Source organism: Procambarus clarkii, chromosome 28, assembly GCF_040958095.1.
Source record: "Procambarus clarkii isolate CNS0578487 chromosome 28, FALCON_Pclarkii_2.0, whole genome shotgun sequence".
Taxonomy (NCBI): domain Eukaryota; kingdom Metazoa; phylum Arthropoda; class Malacostraca; order Decapoda; family Cambaridae; genus Procambarus; species Procambarus clarkii.
Window position 1 is genome coordinate 8,565,298 of NC_091177.1, and position 23,359 is coordinate 8,588,656.

At 39.5% G+C, this 23,359-nt stretch overlaps 1 protein-coding gene across 1 annotated transcript; it reads right to left on the minus strand.

The window, feature by feature from the left end:
* Positions 1-2,507, minus strand: LOC123754921 (cuticle protein AMP1A). The gene is made up of 3 exons (XM_045737264.2): positions 2,350-2,507; positions 939-1,171; positions 1-567 (listed from the first exon to the last, which is right to left on the minus strand). The coding sequence occupies exons 1-3, from the start codon at positions 2,356-2,358 to the stop codon at positions 351-353; spliced, it is 459 nt and encodes a 152-aa protein (XP_045593220.1). The 5' UTR covers positions 2,359-2,507; the 3' UTR covers positions 1-350.
* Positions 2,508-23,359: the final 20,852 nt, after the last annotated feature.

Genomic DNA, 23,359 nt, shown 5'->3' on the forward strand with positions numbered 1-23,359 from the left:
TTTGTATTGCTTTGTGATAAAATAATCTTATCACTTTATTTATTTAAAGTGAAGTTATTTTGGCATAACTTTACATTTTAATCCACTATATCTTTGACGACAAGGGATGAACGAGATTTCTGATAATGTATATAGTTCATTAAATATACATATCACATTATAATATAAATAATGAATTACTAAATTAATACATTCTGGCTATGAACATACATATGATGACGACACACACCATTACAGCTAAAAGTGTAACTGGAGGGAATCCTGATATTCACAATATCTGCAGGAATTCCCCACGAGCCGTGTCTGTAGTGATGGAGAGCGAAGTGGGGTGGAAATGGAAGACGAGGTTGTTACTGGGGAGCACCGTAACTGGCAGAGGGACCCCTGCTCTCTCCTCTGGCGCGGGCAGCGTCCTCCTGAGCGGCGAAGGCGATCTGGTCCAGTACGAACTGGGGGATTGGGTGGGGGAACTCAGGAGCCACTGGCAGGAAGGAGGACTGGGGCTGGTAGCCGCCAGCGTCGGCGACGAACGTCAGGTCGAACACTTGTCCGTCGGGGAAAGTGAAGCTGTGAAAGAGAAGAGGTGGTTTAGGTACCATCTGTAACGTGGGAATGCCTTTTTAGACAATTATGTTGTTATTAAAACTAAACGCAAAGCAAAAACATTGCTTTCGTGGGATTATTGAGAAAAATGTTTGTTCAGGTGAATCGCGGGAATCAGGAATAAAGATGAGGATGAAAAACTGGGATGATGGGATTACCATAGGAATCGACAAGTGATGTTTGCGGACAAAGGCAAGCAAGAATGGCCGTAAAAGCTGGTGTCATCAGTAATAGAAGATTATATCTTACAAGAATAATACGTTTAATAATGAATTTTAACTTGAAGTTATGCGCCACTGGTAACCAGTCCAATATCACTCCGTTGCCTGCCTTACCTGACAGAGCCCTGCTGGCTGCCGCCGGGGCCACCAGACTCCTGCCTCTTAATGCCATCTTCGGTCTCCAAGTCCAAAGAGTACAGGCCTTGAGCGTCAGGGTGAACTCTGTCGTCGCGGATGATAGCGATCTGGGGTCCGGCGGCTTGGCGAGGTGCAGGACCTGGTGCTCCATAGGTAGTGAGCGGCCTCTTGTCTGCCGCCGCCACAGCCAGCAGAGCAAAAATCACGAACTGTGCCACGGGAAGGGTAGTACGTCAGGTCAGTTAGGGCAGCCAAATATTAACACGTGTTTTAACTACGATTGTGGAATAGTGATTGAACATAACACATATTTTCTAACGAGGGCACTCTTCTGTTATGGATGGTTGTTACTTTATAAAAATTAAGGAATACAAAGACATAAAAATTACCATTATCAGTGCCAGAATTATGAAAATTATATAATAGACGATAGAGGACAAGAAAGACTCCGTACCAAGCTAAATATATATATATATATATATATATATATATATATATATATATATATATATATATATATATATATATATATATATATATATATATATATATATATGTCGTACCTAGTAGCCAGAACGCACTTCTCTGCCTACTATGCAAGGTCCGATTTGCCTATTAAGCCAAGTTTTCATGAATTAATATATTTTCTCAAATCTTTTTCTTATGAAATGATAAAGCTACCCATTTCATTATGTTTGAGGTCATTTTTTTTTATTGGAGTTAAAACTAACGTAGATATATGACCGAACCTAACCAACCGTACCTAACCTAACCTAGCCTATCTCTATAGGTTAGGTTAGGTTAGGTAGCCGAAAAAGTGAGGTTAGGTTAGGTTAGGTAGGTTAGGTAGTCGAAAAACAATTAATTCATGAAAACTTGGCTTATTAAGCAAATCGGGCCTTGAATACTAGGCATAGAAGTGCGTTCTGGCTATTAGGTACGACATATATATATATATATATATATATATATATATATATATATATATATATATATATATATATATGTGTGTGTGTGTATGTGTGTGTGTATGTGTGTGTGTATGTGTGTGTGTATGTGTGTGTGTATGTGTGTGTGTATGTGTGTGTGTATGTGTGTGTGTATGTGTGTGTATGTGTGTGTATGAGTGTGTATGTGTGTGTGTGTATGTGTGTGTATCTGTGTGTATGTGTGTGTATGTGTGTGTATATGTGTGTATATGTGTGTATGTGTGTGTGTGTGTGTGTGTGTGTGTGTGTGTGTGTGTGTGTGTGTGTGTGTGTGTGTGTGTGTGTGTGTGTGTGTGTGTGTATGTTTTGTTATTTCTCTGGTTATTTTCAAGCTTGGTAACAAGAGTCTCGGGTTCTACTGGGTTTAGGAGAAGTGCCGTAGCGCTGGTGATACTTACGGTCCTCATGTTGCAGGTTGAGTGCGGGAGAGTCGAGAATAAGCGACTGTTGATGCCTGCTGCTCGACTCACAGCTTATATAGTAACCACCTCGACCGCTGGTGCTGATCTCCACCACCGCTGCCGCTGCCCCCCTCTCCCTATACCTCCTTCTGCTCCAGTTGCCTTCTGCCACAACCTTCCTGTTTGTCACCTCTCGTCATGCCTGCTTCCTCACTCATGCTTATGTTTAAATATGCAATTGTCCGTAGGAAATCCGCGCATACGCTATGGGTTTAGGGGAATGTAAGGTTGTAATTATTTTTTTTTTTGTACCCGCACGGTGCCCTGGAGCTCATGACACAGTTGACCAGTTCAAGGTGTACTGGACCTGTTACCCCCGACACTATACGGGTATACTGGAACTTGCTCTATAAGGCAGAGGTCATGAAAGCATTTCATTTGTCCGCCTATTATTGATGTCAGAGGATGACTGTGCACGGTGTCTATTGTCGAGGAGTGAGGAGGAAGAGCACGTGGGAGAAGCATACTCCTCCTTCTCCTCCTACCCTTCTTCTTTCTCCTCTTTATCCTTCTCGTTTCCTTCCTTCTCTTCTTTTTATTTTTTTTTCTTTCTCATTCGTCTCCTACACTTCATCCACCCTTTCTTCCTCTTCCTTTTCCTTCTCCTCTTCTCTTCTCTTCTCTTCTCTTCTCTTCTCTTCTCTTCTCTTCTCTTCTCTTCTCTTCTCTTCTTTTCTCTTCTCTTCTCTTCTCTTCACTTCTTCCTCCTCCTTCTCCTTTCCTCTTATTCCTCCTCTTCTCTTCTTCCTCGTCATCCACCTTCTCCAGATAATCCCTAGTAGACACGCGCTAAACGCTCCTGCTAAAAATGCTTGTGTAAATTAATGAAGAGAGTTAAAGGATAAAACGAGAGAAACAGAATAATTGTTAACAAGAGAGAAAAGTAGAGGATATACAGAAACCAGAGGACAAAAATACAACTAAAATATAGTTGCATAACAATACTGAGTGAACAAATTAATAGATCTGTTCGTTTAATATGTAAAAGTAATACATAGAAGCTTGTGGGAGCTCACCTTGATGTACTCACCTTAATGTGCTGTCATGAGTGAACTCTTCTGTCCGGTCATTCCAGTATGTTGTAGCTTTATTAAAAATTACCTTTTCTCTCTCCCTTTAATTATAATACTAAAATTATGAAAATATGTACTGAAATAACTTCAATCAAAGTTGTAACTAAATTTTTCCAATTATTTGCAACTCTTGCATCGAATTTCTTTCTGAATTCTCTGTTACTCACCTGTGTCTCTAGTTCCTCGCTATGAATATTGCTCGTTTCTACTTTTTAAATTTCCCTCACAATCTTCTATGACGTTATGATGTCCACTTTTTTTCCTTCTCTAATCCACTGTGATGAGGAACATTTACCATAGACATTTTCTCGTAGCTCAGTCTCCTCAGCTCTGGAACGAACATTAATACATATCTTTATTCATTGCCAAGATTAGTTTTTTGTTTCTTTCTGTTTGGGAGTTCCACACCGGGTGCTGCATACTCATCATTGGGAGTCACGTATGTTGTATACGTTCCTAGAAAGGCTCTTTTGTTTACATTCCAGATGAATGCGACTACGGTTGTGTTGTCCGCCTATTATATTATAGCCAACTCAACAGCAGTACTACCTTGACATATGTTGCCACCCCTGTACTGCCGTTGTGTGTCTCTGGTGTAGACCTGGCAGGGTCTAATGTATTTAAAGTCTTCTCACTCCTGTTCGTGCACATGACATGGCATATGTTTAGCTTCAAGTTCAGTAACAGTTTTTTAGACCACGCCTGAAGATTATTTAGCTCATTTGGCACACCCACCGTCATCTTCTGTTCTTACATAAATGATGTGGCATTCATCCCAACAAGTTCCTTTTGTTGTTTCCATACTTACACTTTTGTTACTTTTGTTTTGGTCAGTTTTTCTTTTGTTTCCTTTAGAACTCCTAAATCTAGATGGTAGAGGTTGATCTAATTCCAGGTTGAAAATTTACTGGGAGCTTTAATTAAGTACTTCCCATATACTTCCAGATCTGCTGTGAGTCCTTCCTCTTCTATAGTGCATCGTGATCATCTGGTTATTCACACATCTTCCTCCTAATGTAGCTATATAGTTGTTAAGGCTCGTCCTTAGCTTTCGTTACTGTGTTAATCTCAAGTTGCTTCCCAGTCGTTCTCCAAATTCGTATATAATCGTTCCTCTCTTCTCTTTTGTGCATGTTGCGGTTAACTTTTTAATTTCTGTAATTCTTCCATGCACTTTTACTTCTACTTACTAGCTAAGGTTAGTTCAGCCAAGAGAACAAAGTTCGTTAACCTTACAGGGTTAGATGTGGCTATAGGGCATGTTTATATCACCTCCCTTACCTTCATGTACCCTACAGTGACCCATATGGCAGTACCGGCTGCTATGGCCCCGTAGAACCACCCATCCCTCACATTGAACCACAAACAATTTCTGAATACATTGTGACCGGCTTGTCTGGTGACCCTTATCCTCTAGAACACAGGGGCCCCGCCGGTAACAGTGGTGTTAAATAATCTCAGAAACATCTTTGGCAGATTTCCCAAGTGTTACTAGTACCTCTGGACCAAACTGTCAGGCCCCACTTCACCCGCTGGGTGAGTTCCGAATTTTAATATTACGGTAATATAATTAGTAATATTATTATCATTGCTCATTAAGGTATGAGTCTCTTACCTTTTAGCTAAACTGAACAACGTATCTAGGTTGTCATATATTGGCCTGGAGATCCTTACTCCTGGTTGGAGACACCATTAAACTGCTCGCCTTGTTGGAGACTACACCAGCTGCTCGCCTTGTTGGAGACTACACCAGCTGCTCGCCTTGTTGGAGACTACACCAGCTGCTTGCCTTGTTGGAGACTACACCAGCTGCTTGCCTTGTTGGAGACTACACCAGCTGCTTGCCTTGTTGGAGACTACACCAGCTGCTCGCCGTGTTGGAGACTACACCAGCTGCTCGCCTTGTTGGAGACTACACCAGCTGCTCGCCTTGTTGGAGACTACATCAGCTGCTCGCCTTGTTGGAGACTACACCAGCTGCTCGCCGTGTTGGAGACTACACCAGCTGCTCGCCTTGTTGGAGACTACATCAGCTGCTCGCCTTGTTGGAGACTACACCAGCTGCTCGCCGTGTTGGAGACTACATCAGCTGCTCGCCTTGTTGGAGACTACACCAGCTGCTCGCCGTGTTGGAGACTACACCAGCTGCTTGCCTTGTTGGAGACTACACCAGCTGCTCGCCTTGTTGGAAACTCTAAAAGAGGTTGCTATGTTGGAGACGTCATCAGCGAATATGTTCAACATCTTGCCTATTTCTTGCTCCGCCTATCTAGTTAATACATTTACAAACTCTTATCACCCGCTTAATATATCTTCTAGCTTTCACAGATATTTTATACCGCTAATAATGTTGTATTTTTCAGTTATTTAACTTATCAGCATTTAATGTTTAACTGAGTACTAGTTTGCTTAACTTGACATTTTAAAATAAGAAAAGTATAAACAGGAAACTCAGATGGATTTTCTTGCATCTACACTTCAATTTTTGCTTACACATATGGCCTACTTTTTATTTATGTCGAATTAACATAATGAAACATAAAATGACAAAGCAAATATCTTCATGTTTCTGGGTCCCAGACAAGGGCCTTAAACATCAAACATGACATAGCCTTAGCAGATGTCGGCTCTGGGAGAGCGGTTCATTCTTTGTTAAATTGCTTTATGTGAATTTATCCTACCGATTAATAACAAAGCCTAGAGTAACTCCAATATCTTAAGCGCATAATTCATTATATATAATATATGCAAAATTAACCTCTTCCTGCTTAGATAGCTTTTAAAATTAACACAATGTAATTTGACGCAATAATTGATGATTGCCGCACTATAACTTCTTTACCATTTAAGTACTCTCTTGAGTGAGCAACAAATAACCTTGCTACTGTCTTCACTCATAAAACAGCTTCAGGTATACACTTGACACTTGAAAATCACCTGTCCCTTTCCTAGTCAACAACCCAAACATTGTATTCACTGTCACCGGGTATATGTTCTGTTTATTTAAAATTTATCAACACCATATGGGTGTTTATAGGAGCCGGTCGGCCGAGCGGACAGCACACTGGACTTGTGATCCTGTGGTCCCGGGTTCGATCCCGGGCGCCGGCGAGAAACAATGGGCAGAGTTTCTTTCACCCTATGCCCCTGTTACCTAGCAGTAAATAGGTACCTGGGTGTTAGTCAGCGGTCACGGGCTGCTTCCTGGGGGTGGAGGCCTGGTCGAGGACCGGGCCGCGGGGACACTAAAGCCCCGAAATCATCTCAAGATAACCTCAAGATAACCAGCAGATGGTAAATATTTATTCTATTCACTCTGCCTTCGAAAGTTAAACATAAGAACACTTAGGCAATAATATCCTGTGACCTCTAATGGACCAGTTGGCAACGCTTGGATACATTCTTGCACTGTGAGCTGAATAATTAACGATGTACAGAATGTCGGGAATCAGCACTACACATTCTAATTTATTTGCTTGTCTGGCTTCTCTGTCATCCAGGCCGTTCAGGCGGCGGCTTCTTCTGTCAAGACTGGATTGCTGTCTCAATGACTAAGCCCTTCCTGACCACATAAGAGAAGAGATACACCATTAGTCTTCCTCCATACTGGGTGAGTGGGGAAAGACTCAAGAGTCTATCGGGAGATTGTTATAGGAAAGTCATCTTTCATAAAACAATTTCCCCGATAGATTAACACTTGAGGGCTGTTGAAATCAACTGTCTGATGCGTCTCGTGACTCTAGCAACCTTTCACAGGTTTCTGCTCTCTGCTTTCTGTTTCTGCTTGCTCATAAAGACACTTATAAGTGTCTTCACTCTCTGCTTAACATGAACGTCTAATTCTCACAGCTTTATTCGTGGCAAGTTCTAAATAGGTGAAGCACACACACATGTTGTGCACTAATTGGGTGAACTTCCTAAAGCGCTCCTCCTGATTGGTCAATATTGAGATTTTAACCTTTATAGGACCCAGCGGTGCATTGAGGCGCGCTTCCTTTTCCCCGTCTTCCCTGCTCCCTCTTCTTTCGCAATCTTCCCCACTCTCTCACCTTTCCTCCTCTCTTTCTCTACCATTCTCCACTTTTCTTTCCCCTCCTCCCTCATCTCCCCACTTCCCTTCTACCATATCCCTCAACATTCCATCTCACCTGACTTTTCCTCTCCTCTCCTTTTCTTTTCCACTCTCTTCTCTGTCTATCTGTTTGTCTGTCTCTCCCTTTCTCAGAAAAGTAATATTACGAAAAGATGTAACTTCATTTTAAATTCTATGTAAAATCAAGATTTCAGACTTCATCAAAATAAGAGTGGCCGATATTTCTAAAAAGAATGAGCAATATGGCCGGCCCCAACCTGTCTACGACAGTCATATACCATCCATGTGTTATCATGAACAGGGAGTCCCAAACGTCTGATATCTAACCCTGGCCAGAAAAGGCAGCAAAACGAACGATAGCTTCTTTCATTGATTTACTGTATATTATAAAGTCCTTTGAAAATCTGCCTAGTGAAGCAGAATAAGCTACATGGAATCATAACTCCATCATCAGTGCTTAATATTGAATATATACAACGGAAGATTTGCTCAAAACATTAAAATATAAATCAGAACCATATACTTATGAAATTAATTAAAATTACTAAAAATGTAAGACCTGAACTAAATTCAAAATATAAGACAGGAATATATATATATATATATATATATATATATATATATATATATATATATATATATATATATATATATATATATATATATATATATATATATAAACAAACAATAGAATTATAAAAACTCAACAACATATATCAAAGACGACGACAATTAATGTGAACACAACTGAGTCAAAGACTCCGAACCGTTCAACTCAGGACTCATTCTAGTGTTACTTGAGTCTCATTGAGTTACTTTCCAAGACGCCGAGTTCAAGGCGGGACGAACTAGAAAACAGAACAGCGGGATCGCTGTAAGTGAAAGGGTGGCCCTTACCCTCGTTCTGACGTCTGATGGTTGTCCGGTCAGACCTATAATTTCTTTTTTCGTTCGTTCAATTATAACCCAGCCAAATTTTTAGTGCCAGTTATAAAACCTTTTACTACTAATAACTATGAGATTGAAAACTCCTCTCAATTTGTTAAAGAAATTGGAGGCTCTTAAATTTGATAATTATCTTGTTATGGCGAGTGTGGATGTTGAATCTTTATTCATCAGTTCACTTATTCGCCAAGTTTCAGAGAAACTTCTCAGTTTGTAATTATTTATCACGAAAAGATTCGTGTATAATTTTGGTTAAAACAGGAAACAACTTGGTAAGTTATTATACACTGCAACATTGGATTCTGGTTTTTCTTTTTATAGTAAACTGCTTACACAAATAGACGGGGTAGCAATGGGGGTCTGCATTTTTATGTTAATTTTGTTTATGTAACTTTGAAAAAAATGTGGCTAGATACGTGTCCTGCAGAGTTCAAGCCTATTTGTTATCGGCTTGTATGTTGATAACTCCTCCCTTATCTTTAATGATGATTAACACGATCATTATATATGCTTCGTATTTGAATTCCAAATATTCAGACTTGACATTTACTTTCGCAAATGGGGAAAATTCTCAAATATCTTTGATTGACTCAACTAGTTACTAACACTAGAGTTCAATTTGTTATTCCAATTCACTGTAAACCCACATTTACAGGATTGGGTTGGCACTCCCTAAGTTTTTGTCCAAAAGTACATGAACTGAATACAATCAAAACTTTAATATAGCTTTCAATTTCTGTTAAATTAAACATTATTTCATACTGGTTAAGTTTTTGCAAGAATTTTTTGTTTCAAATGCGTTTCCATTTTACTAGGAAACGAATTTGAAACGCGTTCGTTAGAATTATAAGTTGATTTAAAATTTTTAAATTTATACCTATGGTCGAGGTTACAACAGTCACTGAAGACATGCACTACGTCAAATTCCCGCATGTAGGTACTGTAAGCTGTTACATTAATAAAGAACTTCGGAATATTCTTAAACATAGTTATCCACAAATTGGTTTCCAATTCGTGTTTACTAACAACTACACTATTTGGAAACTTTGTAAAACGTAGAGATCCTCTTCCCTTTGAACTCAATCTGGTGTTCTCTGTTTAAATGTTCCAGCTGTGATGTTCGATATGTGGGAAATATCTCGCGAAACTTGATATACCGCATTTGTTAGCATATTGGTATTTCTTGCCATACTGGTTTGCCTCTTGGGCAATGTGCATCATCTGCTATTAGAGATCACAGCCAGGATTAAGGCCACCCATTCACTGTTGTTGTTTTAGATTTAGCTACTCGGAACAAAAAGTTCCAAGTAGCACAGGCTATGGTGAGCCCGTCAGTGGAGGTTATTTAGAGCCATTATCTATATCAATAGCTGATACTAGAGATCTGGGGATGTTGTCCGTTAACCTCCCCACCTTTTCCTTTACAGCGACTTCGCTGTTTTGTTTTCTAGTTCGTCCCACCTTGAACTCAACATCTTGGAAAGTAACTCAATCACGAGAACGAGACCTGAGTGGAACGGCTCGGAGTCTTCGACTCAGTTGTTTACACATTAATTATCGTCTTCTCTGAAGTATGTTCTTATATTTCTATGATTCTCTTTTTTGTTTGTCTTTAATTTTGTATTTAGTTTAGATTTTTAATTTTTAGCATTTAAATTTTTTAATGAGTATGTAATTCTGGTGTACATATTAATTTTTTAGCTGAGCTTACGGTGCATATATTATCTTTTTAGCGCTGATGATGGAGTTATTACTACGAAATGTCTGTTACTTTGTAGAAACTGAAGAAGTATTTCTTCTCACTCATTATACTTTTCATAATAAGCTTGAATGGTTCATAAGCCAACATATATAAAAAAAACACTTGACCCCTGCAGGATTCGAACCCGGTCAGCCAGGGGCCTCCATGCCCCTTGGCGTGTCAAGGTTATACTAGTAGTGTGGTTATAATACTGAGCACGCCAAGGGGCATGGAAGCCCTGGCTGACCGGGATGGAATCATTCAGAGGTTTAGAGTTTTCAGTTTAAATATATATATATATATATATATATATATATATATATATATATATATATATATATATATATATATATATATATATATTAAATATGACCGACACCTCTTCTGACAACTATCTCCTTGTTCTCACAAAGGCTTTTGGCTGCCGCTTTGAGCTCGGGGGACAGTATGGTGCTTCTGTAATTGCCTCGATTCTTTCCTCCTTCCGCAATAAGTTCTGCTTGTAAGGTATCTTTGGTAGTGACCTTCTTCTGTGTCTCGAGGTCGAATATGTCGTCCAACAGAATTTCCAACTCCACTTTCCGGGCCATCTCACTCGGTCTGGACATAACGTGACAGTTTATGCCCAGATTTAGGAGAGTGCCTTGGTCCTCACTGAGGTTAATTCCTGCAAGGTTCAGGAAGCCATCTTTTGGTCGTGGAATTGCCATAGGTCCTCCATAGGACCATAGGTTCTCCCGTGGAATTGCCATAGGACCTATTGCCATAGGTCCTCCATTCTGTTGGACGACATATTCGACCTCGAGACACAGAAGGTCACTACCAAAGATACCTTACAAGCAGAACTTATTGCGGAAGGAGGAAAGAATCGAGGCAATTACAGAAGCACCATACTGTCCCCCGAGCTCAAAGCGGCAGCCAAAAGCCTTCGTGAGAACAAGGAGATAGTTGTCAGAAGAGGTGACAAGTCGCCAATATACGCCATTCTTAAAAAAGACGAATATCTGGCGAAAATGAACCTCATACTCTCTGACCAAACTAAATTCCAAAGGGTAACGAAGGACACTACAGCCGAATTGAAAGCAAAGGTCAACAGACTAATCGAAACTGTGAACGCCAAGAAATCAGGACTCCACCTGCCAAAGATTATTGGGGAATATAAACCTGGATATGCGTATGGAAATGTCAAGACACACAAGCCTGGAAACCCACTTCGGCCAATCATTAGCCAGATACCCACACCCACGTACAGACTAGCGAAGCGACTCAACGGCCTGCTGACTCCTTATGTCCCTTGCGCCTTCAGCCTGAAGTCGCCAAAGGAATTTGTTGACTTACTGCGGGGCACACGGGCCACAGGAATAAGAGCCTCGTTGGACGTAGAATCGCTGTTCACTAACGTACCAGTGGACGAGACAATCGGGATGATAGCCGACAGAGTATATCGTGATCCAGCCTGTACTCCTGACATACCAGAAAATATCCTAAGGCAACTACTCCAAGCTTGTACTAAAGAGGCACCCTTCTTGAGCCCGGATGGGCACATGTATAAGCAAGTAGATGGGGTCGCCATGGGTTCTCCTCTAGGTGTCCTGTTTGCAAACTTCTACATGGGTACCATCGAGCAAAAAGTCTTAGTCGACATGAACATGAAACCGGCCATATACTGCAGGTATGTTGACGACATTTTTACACAGGTACCTGATGTCAGACATCTGCAGGAGTTGAAGGAGGCATTTGAGCGGAGTTCCGTGCTGCGTTTCACTTACGAGATGGAATAGGATGGGAAGTTGTCCTTTCTAGATGTAACAGTCATGGAAAAGAGCGGAGGTTTCCACACTGCAGTCTACACTAAGGAAACGAACATAGGAATGTGCCTAAATGCCAAAAGCGACTGCCCAGATAGGTACAAGAGGAGTGTTGTTAACGCATATGTCGACCGTGCTCTCAGCCACAGCTCAGAATGGAAGCAAGTCGACGAAGAACTCTGTAGGGTAAGGCAGGTCCTAGTCAACAACGGCTTCTCCAATGGTTTCGTCGAAGACATCATAAGAAGGAAAGTGAAACGCCATGCAACCTCTGAAGAGACAACCAACACAACACCTATACCCCCTATTAGACTATTTTACAGGAACTTCTTTTCCACAGCTCATAAAACGGAGGAAAGGGTCCTGAAAGATATTGTTAATAGAAACGTTATCCCTACAGACAAAAATCAGAGGATACAACTGACGATTTACTATAAAACCAGAAAAACGGCCAGCCTACTCATGAGAAACTCTCCAGACACAAAACAGAACGCTTTAAAAGAGACTAACGTCGTCTATGCCTTCAAATGCCCTCTTGGGGACTGTAAGCTCCAAAAAAAAACCCAGTATATAGGCAAGACAACAACATCTCTTTCTAGGCGTTTAACGATGCATAAGCAACAGGGCTCCATTAAGGAACATATAATCTCTTCCCACAACCAAACCATCGCCAGAGAAATCCTAGTAAACAACACAGAAATCATCGATAGATACAGCGATAGCAGGCGGCTTGACGTTTGCGAGGCATTACACATCAAGAAGTCAACACCAGCAATCAACAGCCAATTAATGCACAACTATATTCTACCCACCTCAAGACTCCGCTCCAATATAGAAGCATCAAGAAATATGGACCAATAGGCTTTCTACAATCACTTCTATTCAATACCCATTGTTTCATGTTCTGGCTTGTGTTGATGAAATTAATACCTTATTAAATACCACCTCACCTCATCCACCTCACTCAAATGTAGATATAAACAAAATCGGAGATGTTCTATTCTATTCAGTAAGTTCTATTCAGTTGTGTATATGTTAACTAAAGTCTTTGAAAATGTAATAAGTTTTACGAAACGCGCTCAAGTGTCGCGTCAGACTAGAAATAAAAATGAATTTTGGAGAATTGATTTTTGAATTACCTCCAACAGTGAAAAGAAATGTACGAAAGATTGAGAAAATTCGTGTTAGAATTATTAATCTTACTTTTTCGGTCATATTTAATAATATATGTCTACAGGAAAGACTGCTACCAAAATATACTAATATATATATATATATATATATATATATATATATATATATATATATATATATATATATATATATATATATATATATATATATATAATATATATATAATATATATATATATATATATATATATATATATATATAATATATATATAATATATATAATATATATATATATATATATATATATATATATATATATATATATATATATATATATATATATATATATATATATATAATATAAATATAAACGGAAAACTCACACCCCAGAAGTGACTCGAACCCATACTGCCTGGAGCAACGCAAGTGGTATGTACAGGACGCCTTAATCCGCTTGACCATTACGACCGGACAATAAGGAAGTGATAGCCGAAGCTATTTGAACCACTTCCCCGCCGGCACTCGGATGGTAATCTTGGGCATAGCATTTTATCAAATCACCTCATTCTTTGAGGCACACGTGAGGAACACAAATGTGAACAAGCTTGAATAGGCATAGCATTTTATCAAATCACCTCATTCTTTGAGGCACACGTGAGGAACACAAATGTGAACAAGCTTGAATGGTCCTCAGGACTATATGTAATTGAAAACTCACATCCCAGAAGTGACTCGAACCCATACTGCCAGGAGCAACGCAACTGGTATGTACAGGACGCCTTAATCCGCTTGACCATCACGACCGGACAATAAGGAAGTGATAGCCGAAGGTATTTGAACCACTTCCCCGCCGGCACTCGGATGGTAATCTTGGGCATAGCATTTTATCAAATCACCTCATTCTTTGGGGCACACGTGAGGAACACAAATGTGAACAAGCCTGAATGGTCCCCAGGACTATATGAGTTTTCAGTTGCATATAGTCCTGGGGACTATATATATGAGAGAAAATTCCTCTTTTGAATGAACAGCATGTTAAAATTGATGAAGGCGTGTATGGGACTGACCGATGGATGGAATGGACATGGTCTGAGGATAATTTGTCTGAAGATCAATAAAGTTTTAACATTGATATTTGTTAAGTTAATTTGTCAATCTCTTTCCTAAATAACGAGGATTGTTAAAAACTGAAAATTCGAGCGTAAATCATTGATCTAAACATTTTGATCAACTTCAATAACACATGTCTACCATAAATACTGTTGAGACCCCTGAGAAATGAGCCAATACCTCAATAACACGAGTCTCCCTTTAAACTACACCGTTTTCAGTGTTGGAATAAGCAGAGGCTATGTTGGATAAAAGCATCAAGGGCAACCTCTGTTAAAATTATATGCCGTTTGTGGCAGACGAAGAAGACCCCTTCCACAAGAAGCTGTATCTTTCTGCACACCAATAACCATTAATGTGTTGTTATTCAAGATATCAACACCGAGAGGTACCTCTCGGTTCACCTTTTTACCTAAAACAACGCACAAAATTCGATACAAATTCATCCCATCCATCAGATCAAACCGTCTCCTCATATTTTCATCATAACAAATTCATATACAAACACACACACATACGGCAAAGCTTATGAGACTTAACACTACGCATCGACATTCTAAGCAGTCAAGATGATGACCACACACGACACTGGAATCGTCTCATAGCTGGAGCTAAATGACATAGCAAAACTACCCTCCCCCTCCCCCAGAAGTTTTGGAATTTCATTAAAAATCAAAGGCAACAATTATATACAATTTAAGCATATTACACATAACAACCGAAACATGACCGACGCTGGCGAAAGCATTACCATTTTCAAACATTACTGACAAGCCATACTTTATCCATACACGCCTCATCCCTCAGTACCTCAGCCACCAGTACCTCAGTACCTCATTCCTCAGTACCTCATTTCTCAGTACCTCATTTCTCAGAACCTCATTCCTCAGTACTTCATCCCTCAGTACCTCATATCCCAGTACCTCATCCCTCAGTACCTCATTCCTCAGTACCTCATTCCTTAGTACCTCATTCTTCAGTACCTCATCCCTCAGTACCTCATCTCTCAGTACCTCATTTCTCAGTACCTCATTCCTCAGTACCTCATTTCTCAGTACCTCATTTCTCAGTACCTCATTCTTCAGTACCTCATCCCTCAGTACCTCATCTCTCAGTACCTCATTTCTCAGTACCTCATTCATCAGCACCTCATCCCTCTGTATCTCATCCATCAGTACCTCATCCATCAGTACCTCATCCATCAGTACCTCATCCGTCAGTACCTCATAACTTATTCAAATATAACACACAGATGCACCATATCGTCAACACACTTCACCTGACATCATTGGCGTTGACAACCTCGACTACTAATCTGAACTACAAACTCCCCTGACTACGTAGCCTGGCTGTTCTCTGGATTTTCAACCACGTACAAAATACAAAGTGCAATTTTTACCAGAAACGCACGAACCCAAGCAACCCTTGCAACCTAATCAACAGTTGCATAGAAAATGTAGATTTGACTGAGCCGCTGCCTTTTCCAGTACTTTGTAATGAACGTATCAAATATACTTATCTGTTGCCACACTTGACTCTATCAACTCTCTTGACTCTAACAGAGTTAAAATCCCAGTGCTTTTGTGACATTAAGAGCACAACAATATTGAGACGTACTCAGTCAGGTATGTTACCTAAGCTATGCTCGCCCAAGTCGCGGCCAACATCAAATTCGTCAATTTTAATGAAATGTGAAACCAAAAATGATGCTTTTTCTAAAATAAATTAATATTAATGTATATTATAATTTTGTGTATTGTTAGGCATAGGATAGGTTAGGTTAGGTGTTTTGGTACCATTTGCAAAAGGTTGTATTAGCATTAGAAATTGAAGCATTTAAAAAAATCTCTGTTCATGATATTAAAAACAATAATAATAGTAATAATAATGATATCTTATTTATATTAAAGTATACATTAAATCCATGAAACAGTGAAGAATTTGAAGGTCAGAAATGTACAGTTGTGAATATATGTAAAATGAGTTTCATATATAAACAAGGGGTTTGGCTGCTGATTTATCAAGCATTTGACCTCTGTGTACGAGGATGGAACAACGACTTAGGGTAAGCAACATGTTTTGAGTCTGGATGAAGCATTGTAGAATTATGAGTCGTGCAACCCGCCCTCAGACCAACTCCATTCCTTCTAGCAGTCGACCCAAAAGACGCATTAATCAATTTTAATTAATATGCTGTTCCTTCAAAACAGGAATTTTCTCACATATAAATGAATATTGTTATATATTTCCATACTGTGCATATTTAGGCATTGGTTAGGTTAGGTTAGGTTAGGTGTTTATGGTCTGTTGCCTACTATTTGTATTTGTAGTACGTGGGTGAAGCATTTACAGCGTTATGGTTCGAATTAAATTCGTCAGTGAAGCATTTGTTCCGGAAGTGTTCGAACGTCATCAGTTGTGAGTCGTGTTTAAACTGTTTTTTTATTCATAAACAGGGGGTTTGGCGGGTGCATGGAACAACACGTCCTCGACTCAAGTCCATTACATCCAGCGGTCGACCTTACAGACGCATTCGTAAATTTTAAGATGCTATTCATTCAAAACTGGATTTTTTTTTATATTATTTTTGGATTTTTTTATATTAGCATATTGTGCATATATAGTCATAAGTTAGGTTACGTTTGGTGTTTAGGTTCTGTTGGCGATTATTTGCATTTGTAGTACGTGGGTAAAGCATTTATAGCATTGTGGTTCACACAAAATTCGTCAGTGAAGCACTTGTTCCGGAAGTGTTCGAACGTCATCAGTTGTGAGTCGTGTGGAAACCGCTTTTCATTCATAAACAGGGGGTTTGGCGGGTGCATGGAATGGAGTTTGGGCTTTGTTTATGAAAACGGGCTGGCATGAAATCACTTTTGGGTCTTTGTTTGGAGGACGGGCTGTTACACACGACTCACAACTGATGACGTCCGAGCACGTCCCGAACAAGGGCTTCGCTAACGTCCTCTGTTCGAACCACAATTCTATAAATGCTTCACCCACGTACTTCAAATACAAATAATCGCCAACAGAATCTTAACACAACACCTAACCTAACCCAACCTACGCCTAACTATACATAGAATTTGTATGTATAATAATATTAATTTATATATGAGAACAAACCAATTCTTAGTACATAGTATTTTAAAATTGATGAATGCGTCTGGGGAAGACGGCGGCTGCTTTAAACAGCCTAGTGTGAGGACGGGTTGAGCTGTGAGCTATAGACAATACAAAGCAAAGTTGATGTGTTGAAACCTCACACACAGAACCCGTAGAGTAAATGTTCTCAAAACAATAAACACTTTCCCTACAACACATTAAAAAAAGCAAGAAGAATTGGCCCTGTATGTGATAAGGGAAACTTGGAGGCCGGAAGCACGACTCCTTGACGCGGCAATATGTGTAATATGAATTCAAGGTGTGATGATAGTGTATAAACAAATCCACAAGGACTTGATGAGGGTTCGAACCTACACACGGGCTGTTCCCAGATGTGCCTTAGTCAACTGTTCCTTGTGGATTTGTTCATTTGATATGTCACGCTATTGTGATTTCTGTGTGTATAGTGTATAAACTTTGGTTTTCGTTGATGAAATTTCCTCAGAATGTTAATATAGGAAGCACGAAGACTAAAATTTTTGCTTTGTGACTTATGTTGTGTAATATATATTATATATATATATATATATATATATATATATATATATATATATATATATATGTATATATATATATATATATATATATATATATATATATATATATATATATATATATATATATATATATATATATATATATATATACACACTAGCTGTACCTGGCCATGCGTTGCTGTGGCTCAGCTAGCATTGCTGAGCCACAGGTATCCTTCCTTGTTCGTTCTCCCCTACCATCCCCGCCTGGATCTCTTCGTCCTCCCCGCCATTCCCCTCGCCCCCGTCCGCTTGTCCTCCCCACCATACCCCACTCCCCCCTCCCCTCGTCCTCCCCACCATTATTCCCTTCCCATTCCCTCGTTCTCCCCACTATCCCCCACTCCCATCCCCTCGTTTTCTCCCACCATTCCCAACTCCCTCGTTTAATGCGTTCCCAAATGATCTGATGTTCCCATCAGAAAAAATGGGAACATCAAATGATCTAATGTTCCCATCACTGAAAAATATGAACAACAGTTAAAAAAACGAAATGAAAAATATGAAAAAAATAAATAAAATAAACTATACTCGCAAAATGAACGGTATGGTAAAAAACACAGCTCAATTCCAAGGCAATGTCACTCAAAATAATTAAATCAAAATGAAAATAAATCAAAATCTATGAAAATTCAATTTATCAATGCAATTGGAAACATTGAAATAGAATCATAACATGTTTAGTATAGCGAGTGTTGTTTTTACGTGCAACAGATGGCGCTGTTTTGTTTTTTGTTTTAAAGCATGTTTTTACCTGTCACAGGTGTGGCACTATATTGTATGTATAGTATGTATATAAAAACATGTGCATATTCTAATGGAACTTTGTGTCAAAATTTCAAGGCAGTCAGTGAAGAATTTTCAGAGATTACAGCATGTGTTGCTCCTAAGTCCAACGGATGGCGTTGTTTTTCAAAAATCATTTTTACCTGTCACAGGTGTGGCATGTATATAGTTGACTATATATATATGTATATATATATATATATATATATATATATATATATATATATATATATATATATATATATATATATTTTATTACAAGACATGTGTCAGTAATTGTACACAACTCCACTGTCCTGTAACGCCTCTGACAGGTTAGTACACAGCAAGGAAACTATTATTCAAGCATTTCCTGTCGTTAAACCCAAGCTAACATTTCTCCTCCACTTAGTCTGGTGATGCTGGCGTTGTACGGATGCCTGCTGTAGCTGTACATTCTACTTTCACCGGAAATATAACAACTTCACTCATGAGAGTTTATCCTACAACCTTATTAATATGATTTGTAATTGTAATTCTAAAATAGCTAAATCAGTATCCCAGTGACACACATCTCCTGTGCCAGGTGAGTACAACGGGCTCACTATAGCCCGTACTGCTTGAAACTTTGTGTTCCGAGTATCTGAATCTAAAACAACAACCCGGTGACAGATTAGAGGCCCAATGACAGATTAGAGGCCCAGTGACAGATTAGAGGCCGAGTGACAGATTAGAGGCCCAGTGACAGATTAGAGGCCCAGTGACAGATTAGAGGCCCATTGACAGATTAGAGGCCCATTGACAGATTAGAGGCCCAGTGACAGATTAGAGGCCCATTGACAGATTAGAGGCCCAGTGACAGATTAGAGGCCGAGTGACAGATTAGAGGCCGAGTGACAGATTAGAAGCCCAGTGACAGATTAGAGGTCCAGTGACAGATTAGAGGTCCAGTGACAGATTAGAGGCCCAGTGACAGATTAGAGGCCCAGTGACAGATTAGAGGTCCAGTGACAGATTTAGAGGCCCAGTGACAGATTAGAGGTCCAGTGACAGATTAGAGGTCCTGTGACAGATTAGAGGCCCAGTGACAGATTAGAGGCCCAGTGACAGATTAGAGGCCCATTGACAGATTAGAGGTCCAGTGACAGATTAGAGGTCCAGTGACAGATTAGAGGCCCAGTGACAGATTAGAGGTCCAGTGACAGATTAGAGGCCCAGTGACAGATTAGAGGCCCAGTGACAGATTAGAGGCCCATTGACAGATTAGAGGTCCAGTGACAGATTAGAGGCCCAGTGACAGATTAGAGGTCCAGTGACAGATTAGAGGCCCAGTGACAGATTAGAGGTCCAGTGACAGATTAGAGGTCCAGTGACAGATTAGAGGTCCAGTGACAGATTAGAGGTCCAGTGACAGATTAGAGGTCCAGTGACACATCAGAGACACAATAATATAGTCCAGCTTTAACCTTGGTTTGGCTGGCTGTGACGCGGCCAGGTCACTTAGCGACAACATTGACCCCCAAGAGGACTGTAGTCACAGCTTTGACCTTCATCCAGCCGGCTGTGACGCGGCCAGGTCACTTAGCGACAGTTATGACCTCCACCATGCCTTTAGTCACAGTTTTGACCTTCGTTTCTCCGACTGGGACTCGTTATCGACTGGTTTTGCCCAAATGTCAACCGGGTAAATGGGTCAGGCCCCACCCTGGCCTTAGGGGGCGCAACGCTCACTCATAGGTATTCACTCAGAGACACACATAGAAGCACAGGCGAACGCACATATGCTTAAGCGCACACACACATATATATGCACGCACATATAAACATGTGACCCGGTCTGTTTGGCCTTTAAAGTGGGCAGTGCATGACAGGGACAGCCAGAGGTTGGCAGGTTGCTATGTGCGCCACGCCTTGCATGGACACCTCGCCCATTTCTCTCTCTCTCTGCCTTTCTGTCTCTGTCTCTGTCTCTCTCTCTCTCTCTCACTCTCACTCTCACTCTCTCTCTCTCTCTCTCTCTCTCTCTCTCTCTCTCTCTCTCTCTCTCTTAATAAACCGAGCGTCCTGATCATGTCTGACCTGTTCTGTCTCATCGAAGCATATGAGATTCAGCTCCACTAGTATGTTTTCGTAGTTCGAACCTCTTCTTCCCCGAAGACGCTTTTCTTTATTTTAAGTTTACATTAAAAGATCTCTGGTAATCACTTATTAAACCAATCTTGTAGTCAATTCATGCATTCTTGCAGTTAGTCCATGCAATTTTGCAGTCATTCCATACAATCTTGCAGTCAATCCATGCAATCTTACAATCAATCCATGCAATCTTGCAGTCAATCCATACAATCCTACAATCAATCCATGCAATATTGCAGTCAATCTATGCAATCTTGCAGTAAATTCATGCATCTTGTTGTCAATCCATACAATCTTGCAATCAATTCATGCATCCTTGCAGTCACTCCATGCAATTTTGCAGTTGATCCATTCAATCTTGCCGTCAACCCAAGCAATTTTGCAATCAACACATGCAATCTTGCAGTCAATTCATGCAATCTTGCAGTCAATTCATGCATTATTGTATTCTTGTAGTCAGTCCATGCAATCTTGCAGTCGATCCATGCAATCTTGCAGTCGATCCATGCAATCTTGCAGTCAATACCTGTAATCATGCAGTCAATATATGTAATCTTGCAGCAATTCATGCATTCATCTAGTCAGTCCATGCAATCGTGCATTCAATCCATGCAATATTGCAATCATTCCATGCAATCTTGAAATAAATCCATGCAATCTTGTAGTCAATCCATGCAATCTTGCAGTCAATCCATGCAATTATGATAACAAAGATTTGCCCATGTACAGATCCCTGGAGGAATACTGTTAGTTATTACCCTCTCTGATCATTCTTTCAAAATGTAAATTAATGACTTCTGACCCATTTTTGTGTATTCATTCGACGCTGGCTGGCTTCTCCTGCCTCTGGCTACTGTCACAGCCTCTGCGCGGCACTGCAGGTCTATTTAATATCGCAAGTGAGATATCGTTGGGACCTATGGTTGGGACCTTTATCATTTTGAATACATACTTTCTTGCTTCTTTGAAGTCATATTCATGCACCATATTATTTCACTGTTCTTCTCTCAGTCTAACCAGTTCCCAGTCTCATGTACAGCTTCTCACGAATTTCCTAATACCTACGGTTTCCAGTTATCTCTGTTATAGCCATTAACTGACCCTCTTCCAGGATGCAATCCACAACCGTTGACAAACTTACCGGGTACCTATTTATTGCAAGGTAACCAAGGAACCAGCAGGTTTATTAAGAGAACGTCTCTCTCTGTCTCTCTCTGTCTCTCTCTCTCTCTCTCTCTCTCTCTCTCTCTCTCTCTCTCTCTCTCTCTCTCTCTCTCTCTCTCTCTCTGTCTGTCTCTGTCTCTCTCTCTTTCTCTCTCTCTCTCTCTCTCTCTCTCTCTCTCTCTCTCTCTCTCTCTCTCTCTCTCTCTCTCTCTCTCTCTCTCTCTCTATCTTTATCTCCTCGATATATTCGCCCCAGTTTTTATTATTTTATGTTATCATTAAGACTAAGCCGGGCGGCTCGACAAGGTTTCACCTCTTGTCCTTCGCCAGAGACAAGTTCACCATGACCGAACTACAAAGGTCTGGTTGAGTGCTCTGCCTCCAAAATTAAGGGTGGGTGAGGTGGGGGAGAAAGGGATGGGGAAGGGTTTGGGTTAATACCATTTTATTTAAACTACTAAAGCTACATTTACTATTAACGCTACTATTACTACTACTACTACTACTACAACTACTACTACTACTACAACTACTACTACTACCGCTACTACTATAGTCAGAATTTTAACGACATGTATAAACTATAACGAATTAAGCCTTCTAATCTAACAGAATCTACAACTAAATAATAATTAATAATAAATTCTAAAAATACCATTTAAAATTGTGAGGATAATTTAAATAATTATCGTAATAAATATAGTAATAAATGTACTATATTATTATGACAATTATAATAACATAGTCATAAATATTATGATAATAATATATGTAATGAAGGTGAGGAAAACTCCAATATGTGTAAATGAATTAGAGAACTCTGTACTAAGAGTTAGAGAACACTGTATTAGGTGTTAGAGAACACTGCATTAGGTGTTAGAGAACACTGTATTAGGTGCTAGAGAGCACTATATACATCACCTTGTGAAAGGATATAGGTTACATCTGAAAATGTAATTTTTTATTCATTTAGACATATATTGTGTCTTTTCCTTCACCTTCATTCAAGCACTACGGCATTGTAGTAAGTTTCCCCAATATATGTAATATTAATTTTTATAATATATATATATATATATATATATATATATATATATATATATATATACATATATATATATTATATATATATATATATATATATATATATATATATATATATATATATATATATATATATATATATATATAATATATTTCATCAAATATATTGATACACATAATAATTATCATAACGCATATGATATTAAATATGATAATCAGTTTAATAATTATATTTT

Excerpts from the sequence above, each read along its gene's own strand:
- LOC123754921 (XM_045737264.2), bottom strand. Across the intron at positions 568-938 it reads AGCCAGCAGGGCTCTGTCAG|CTTCACTTTCCCCGACGGAC; the intron begins GTAAGGCAGGCA and ends TCTCTTTCACAG.